Raw genomic sequence first — 7,699 nt, forward strand, 5'->3', positions numbered from 1 at the left:
TGCAAAAATTCTAATATAAAAATAGCAAGACGCTATAATAGTTTTTTAAGGTAAAAGCAATTAGGTAGGTCACGCGAATCATAGATTTGAAATTTTGTGAATATTATGTGCAAAACAAAAAAGTCATAAAAACGACCAGCGATAATTTAAAATAAGGGTTAATATAAGAAAAAAAATTATTTTATAGTGTGCATTCAATAAGGCTGCGTTTCGATATCGCAATATGGAAAATCTATGATTCACGTTATTATAGATTTTCAGTGTAGGCAATGAATGTCGAAAGACGCGCTGGAAATAATACATACAGCGCCTTTACGCGTAAATATTACGAAAACCAGTTTCAAATCTGCGCTATCGATCGACGAAGACAAGCCGCGCTAAACTCGTCGTCGGTAAAGAGTATTCTATTTGTATTCCAAACATTATGGCGTCATGTGTAACGCCACTTGTTGGAAATGTGCGTTTTCTTGACACGTCGACATTTGTGCTCTGTTCTTCCACAATAACAACCGACATTATTTTATAGATTGGAGTATTAGATACTATTCAGAACGGCATTTTACTAATGACATTGTGAATGACGCTAATTATCAGAGCGAGCTTGTTCGTGTGCTGATCGAACGTACTGAAGTGCGACGTGTGATATTTCGACAAATTCGACGTATTTGCCGAAAAATGTTTATGATCTTGTAAAGTTATGAAGATCTTTTTTACTATTCGCTATATCGCGGACATTACCGATGCGAAATAAATCAGTAATACGAACGCACACCTAATGACGATTTTGCGAAATGACGAATTTTCGATATGACACTATCTATTCTTTTTTAATTTTATTTCCTATTTTAACGCACGCCAAGAACCCGCAGGATACTCGGAATGTTCAGGTAATAATTTACGTATTTTAATCTCATTACATAGAATAGAAAGAGAAAATTTACAACAATTTTTCTTTGTGCACAAGTTGTTGTGTAAGACTATAAATACAAACAAAACACCATTACTTTTACAGCATCTGTCTGATATAAAGTTCAATCCTAATGAATATTTGGAATATCCTGACAATGAAGATAGAGAAATGGGATCATTGCAACAAGTAAATGAGCAACAACAGATGAAAAATAATCTATACGTACAAAATAGTCACCTTAGTGCTGGAGAATCACCAACTACAGATGCCTTGGATAAGAGTATGTTGTTTATCTGTTTTTGGGAGAAAATCCAAACTGATCACTTTTAATATTATTTTCTGTTTATTAGACATAGTATGGGATTCTGATTGGGCTGCACAATTGAAACTTATGCAAATATCAGCAGTTTCTATGGATCCAGAGGGCAATATTGCTATATTCCACAGGGGAGATCGCGTTTGGGGATTTAGTACCTTTGATTATAGAAACAGATTTAATCCAAATAATGGACCGATAAAGCAAAATACTATTATCCTTTTGGATAAAAGCGGGAAGATAATTTTAGAATGGGGAAGAAACATGTTTTATCTTCCGCATGGTTTGACTATTGATCAAGATGGCAATTATTGGATCACTGATGTAGCGATGCATCAGGTATTCAAGTTTGATGCTCAAGATATACAAAAACACATGGAAGAATTGAAACACGCCCAGTTTAGCTCGGAGACAGGGGTGCCTAACTACCATAGCAGTGCATTATTTGAAAATAGCATAGTAAAACCATCTATAACTTTGGGAGAGGCTTTTGTTCCCGGTAACGATGAGAAAAGATTTTGTAAGCCAACTGCTGTTGCTGTACATACTAATGGCGACTTTTTTGTCAGCGATGGATATTGCAATTCTAGAATAATCAAATTTAACAAACATGGAGAAAGAATTTTATACTGGGGACGACACTGGGGTGTTGAAGGTAAGATGAAAATCAGTGAATTCGACAACTATACACAAATATTTAGTTAAATTCTAATCTAAGCCTCGTTTTATTTTAGAATCTGTCTATTCGCAGTTGCCTCCATCAAACGCGTTTCTTGTTCCACATGCTTTAGCACTTGCGACTGAATTAAATTATATATTTGTTGCTGATAGAGAAAATGGGAGAGTTCTGTGTTTCTTTGCCAGCAATGGTACATTCCATAAGGAATACAAACATCCCGTTATTGGTACAAAAATTTTTAGTGTAGCTTATGCTCGAGAAAAATTATATCTAGTCAACGGACCAGATCCAGTTACATCTCATCCAGTGCCAGTACGAGGCTTCGTACTTGATATCTATTCTGGAAAAATTACGTCGATGTTTGCACCCAAGGATAAAATGAATAATCCACATGATCTTTACGTAACTGAAGATGGTTCCGAGATATATGTAGTAGAATTAAATAATCACGTGATTTACAGATTTCTTCAAGGTAGTATTGATAAAACACTATACATATATATATATATTGCAGAATAATTTTTATATAAACATTTCTAGTTCTCTCTTTTTAGGCACAAATGAGTCTAAGCATTCCGAGATTTCACCTGCTAAACGGCACCGAACAAATATCTTAGTACATCCCGAATCTACAGATGACGACGATGAAAAGAATAATATGACAAAATGGATATTAGGACTTGGTTCGGCAACCATTTCTTTTGTTATAATATGTGTCGTGATAGCCGCTATTGTGGCAAAATACCAAAAACGAGGTAGAAAAACAAGAAGTTATTATGATGAATCATTAGTTGAAATGTCTAAATTAGTAGAATAGAAAGAAACATTTGTGTCTCGTGCTTTTTTATCTTTGTGGTATTTTTTGTTGTGCACTTTTAACTTAATTTGTTTTCTAAATTATTATATTTATGATTGTGTGTTGTGTGTGGCTGTATTCAAAGATTTTATTTCTATTCAATTACTGATTGAATTGCAATTATTTCAATATTTCAAATTTGTAAACACGATTTGTTATTATTATTATTATTATTATATGTCCGAATTATATTTGTAACGTCTTTTTCTTTTTTCTAAAATAATTTTCATCTTTTTTTGAGTATTTGCATCGTGTATATCATTATGTTTTGCGCGCGCCGGCATATTTTTGTACAAACTATTAAAAATTTGTATATATTTATTTATATATATTTTAAATAATGCGAACTATTTAAAACTTATACATACTTATGTACTTATATATACTTATATATACGTTATACTGAAATCTATATATACGTTATACTGAAATCAGCTTCTTTTTGCATTTTGATTGCTGTATGAATTGTATTATATATTTTAAATGGTTTTAGCTTATTATTTATTTTGCCACGCATTGTATGAATATGTATAAAGAAATATGTATCTCAAGTTTTAATTATTTTTTAACATTTATTTGCACACCCATATATATATTTTTTATCTTTCTACAGCACTGGCAAGCTTATAAGTAAATAAAATCTGCATGTGATATCGGTACCTTGAAGCGGAGTAATGCGTAACTAATGATTCATGTCTAAAGTATATTCTCAATCTTTCACCAAAAATGCTTTAATGCACTCATAATTTCATAATTTGTATCGTCGTAAAGAATGTGCGAACTAGCGCGCTAAGATGGCGTATCGATTTGAATCTCGCGCGTGCGCAACGTTGTTATGTTACTCCGAATTCGAGGAAATGTTCGAAATGGTCCGAATTCATCTGAATGATCGTAATTGTCTTAATTATCTTAATTATATTAGATTATCTAAGTATCTAAATTATCTGAATAACCTGAATTATCCGGGATTCAATCAAATTTAATTTGGATCAAAATTATTTGACTCCCTGATCTAAGATTTGAGAAATATGAATTTGGGCCTGAAAGTGGCCAGGTCTATAAGAGAATGTGTAATGTATCGTCAATTTTCTCGCATAGATTAAAAAAAAGTTGTGTACACTGTTTGATCAAACAGGATGCTTACTCACCATGCGGAAGAAGATGCGCTGGGAGGCCGAAAGACGAGAGAATTTCAAGCTGTCCAGTCTGCTGGAGAATCGCCGCGGGAGGAGTTTCAAGTTTTTAGAGAAACACACACGACCGAACACTCGCGACTTCAGTAAACTAAATACGGAACCGGAAACTTCGGAGGACGAACGGCCGGACAACAGCCTTGCTAAAGTTATTTAAGACAATAACACTATACCGCGGTATTACCGAAAACAATGGAAAAAACGTGCACAAATACCCCGTCAATCTTATTGCGTTAGTCCCGGTCGCGGAATAAACAACTGGTCGCGCGTCGTATACTCGAGTGTTTTCGCGCCATCGAGGTTTGCCGAGCGAGCCCGAAAGCGAACGACTGATGGTACGCTGTGTATGTTGCCGACCGTTAAATATACAGAATGTTTTATTTACACAATATCCTACACAGGTTTATATATAAATATTATATAAACATATTTATAATATTTATATATACATATTTTAGTAAATAAGTTTTCAGACATTTTTTTTAACTGTTAGTGTGAATATTTGAAATATCGGAACGGAAATAAATTCTTGAAAAACTATTTGTAAAGAAAATTTTCTAGAATAACAAGTAATTATTTTCTTAAAATTATTTTAAACAAAATTAATATATTTTTTATTCAACAAAATTATTTACAATATTAACACAGAAGTGTTTGTGTCTAAACTTATTTTCTAATAAGCTATATCATGAACGTTTAAGTCAAAGACAAAACCGGATTTATTTCAAAATCTTATATAAAAAGTTTACTGTGAAACGTGCTTGACGACAATGTGCCTCAAATTTACAAGTTGCACATAATTTGTGGAATATATCATATGGAAACTTCGTAAATCTTTATGACGATTTATTATTGATGTGATCAAAATAACAATATTTATTTTGAGAGAATGATACACGAGCACTGTTTATCAGTGATTTTAACATTCAAAATAAATATTATTTCGACCATACCAGTAATAAATTTTTTAAAGAAAAGTAACAACTTGTTTATTAAACATTCCATATTTCATGTACGATCGCGTGTAGCTAAAATAAGTTTTGTTCTACTTGCAATCAGCTCGAAAATAATACCTGCACGAGTAATATTCGTATTTACATTGTACCAAGAATACATGTCTATAATAAAAAAAAAAAGAAAAGAAAAGAAAAGAAAGAAACAGAAGCACAAAAATAAAAGAAAGGAAATATATACATGTTATTTATAATTATAAGACAAAAAGTCATTCAATTTCATACTTTTGGGGATCTATGCATGTATACAAAAAAACTATTTATATAACTAATTTAAAAAATCACACACGTCTTTGAAATTGAATTTTTCTCTTAAGATCCTTATTATAGAACTTGCACATTCTGTATAGAGTCTTAGAAGTATTAATAATTAATAAAATAGTATTAATAATATTTAATTTAGTTTTAGTAAAGTATTGACTCGATATCTTCTGCTTAGAGCAAAAACATGTGAAAAAAAAAAAATAAATACAGTACACATTTTGTTCGATATACATTAAAAAATTATTTTATATATACTAAAGATTACTATTTTACTTGAAGGCCTTTTGGACAATAGAAAATGAAATGAATGACACATGACCAAATTATTCAACAGTAACTTATATCACATAAATAAACTATATACGTTATATCAACATATCACTACAAAATGGATACTGATGCGAGATTTTGGAAAACAATTGCTCTCGAATGTAAGGGCTTTTAGACACGAGAAATTATTTTTATCTACATGTTCTACATCTTATCTGATATATATATATATATATATATATATATATATATATATATATATGCAGGTTTACCTAATATATATGCAGTACATACTGCTAAATATTTAATAAGCATTACGTTAATTAAAGTGAAAGACTGTGTATACTGTACATTTGTTTAGAAAATTAAACTATAATTGTCGATACAGTGCTCGTTAGTTACTCGTTATTGTTCATCGTAGTCTTATTTAAAGAGAGAGAGAAAAAAACCAATGAATAAAATATATTCTCGATTTAGCAATTTCCGCTTTGTAATGAGTGCTAATTTCAATCAATATTGTAGTGCAGCTTTAATTTCTCGTACATTTCCCTTTGTAACAATGTAAGAATTAACGATGCAATGTAATCCAATATATTATATACATATATATATACACCTACAAAAAATATATAAAAATGTATATTTTCAACTAAACTTGTGTTATGTTTATCGTCTCTGTCACTCTCTCTGAATGTATTAACAACTAATTAACATAGAACTAAAACTGTTTTTTTTTCCTCGAAATATCCCAAACAGGAACGAGAGTTAAGGCGGAACGAGACAAATTCGGTCGATATTTTGATAATGATTTATTTTACACACTTAGTTGACCTCTATACACAACTATACAACGATGAAAATTAAAATTCTGTCTATTTATCGCTAATTAAATTCATCGACAATAATGATTTGTGATAGAGATGCGATAAAGTCAGTCGATTCTCTTTTCCGATTCACGCGAATCTGTGACGAATCGGGTGACGTCTCTGCGGACTGTACGATTCGGGCTAACTTTGTGCACGAAAGAACGCTTAAACGTACGATCAGCAGAGCCCAATATATGTTACAAATCGCTTGCAAAGAGTGGCGCACCCGTCACGTAAAATCAACCGAAGCGCCAACCTTCGCTCGCGAAAAGCTATCTACACACGCATGATAAATTAAATAAATACAGGAATTACTTTTTTTTTTTTTATTCGCCTTTAGGAGAGGAGAGGTATCACGATCACGAAGGACATCGATCGGAGCTCTCGCTTGGAGATGAAGCTCATCATCGAATAGAACAGCTCTCTTGCTGTATGCGCTAAAAAGGAATGCGGGATGCTCGACGACGCGAGGTATTGCACGAAGCATTCGAAAATAAGAAACCACAGACACTCCAGTTGAACATCGTAAGGGTCTTGCTTTTTCCGTCCCCAGGACGACAGGACGAAATCGAGAAAGAAGTGTGTGTGTGTGTGTGTGTGTGTGTGTTTCCACACCGCCTCCGATACATTTAAAAGTTTTGTACATTAAAAATCGTATACGTTCTTGTGGTTGATACACTGACCAATCGTCTATCTTGTTATCTCATATATTTATTCATTAAGTTTTCCTAAATCCTACCGTAAATTCGTAACTAGAATAGTCGACTTATTCTCTTTCGCAGCCGCTCGCGCGAATATTCCACACCACTCGGAATATCTTTGCTCGGGCTTTTACCGCTAGAAAAAATTGAACGGCCAGCTCGAAATATATATCACAATGTCCATGTATACTCGCGTTCAAATCGTAATGTTGATGTCATCATACTTATTACATTATTATCGTTATTATTAATATTAATATTAATATTATTGTTATCGTTGTATAATAATCATTATTACTATTATTATTGTTACTATCATTATTGTTGTTATTATCGTTATTAGACGTGTATTTTATTTACAAAACTTACGGTTTCGATGACAACAGCGGAACAGTGTGTTGCTTGGTGGTAGCCATTAAAATTCCTCGGGGATGTAACACATATTGAAAAATGCAACACGCGATTTTTACTTATTATTATTGGAACATTTATCACTGAAAGAATTGAAATGCAACTTGGAAGTTCGATGCATTTTACCATCGGATCTATCTTCGAAGATTCTTCAATGCCCCTTCGGAAAACAATGCCTTTTAAAAACAAAACAAATCAAAAAAAAAAAAAAAAAAAAAAA

The 7,699-nt window shown here is 32.2% G+C and overlaps 1 protein-coding gene across 1 annotated transcript; it reads left to right on the forward strand.

Moving 5' to 3' along the window:
- The first annotated feature begins 418 nt into the window (after nucleotides 1-418).
- LOC109862749 (peptidyl-alpha-hydroxyglycine alpha-amidating lyase 1-like) lies at nucleotides 419-4,362 on the forward strand. Its single transcript, XM_020442885.1, has 6 exons — nucleotides 419-887; nucleotides 1,013-1,190; nucleotides 1,261-1,881; nucleotides 1,961-2,377; nucleotides 2,460-2,660; nucleotides 3,897-4,362. The coding sequence occupies exons 1-6, from the start codon at nucleotides 792-794 to the stop codon at nucleotides 4,109-4,111; spliced, it is 1,728 nt and encodes a 575-aa protein (XP_020298474.1). The 5' UTR covers nucleotides 419-791; the 3' UTR covers nucleotides 4,112-4,362.
- Nucleotides 4,363-7,699: the final 3,337 nt, after the last annotated feature.

This window comes from Pseudomyrmex gracilis, unplaced genomic scaffold, assembly GCF_002006095.1.
Source record: "Pseudomyrmex gracilis isolate BER0280 unplaced genomic scaffold, ASM200609v1 scaffold_10, whole genome shotgun sequence".
Classification (NCBI taxonomy): domain Eukaryota; kingdom Metazoa; phylum Arthropoda; class Insecta; order Hymenoptera; family Formicidae; genus Pseudomyrmex; species Pseudomyrmex gracilis.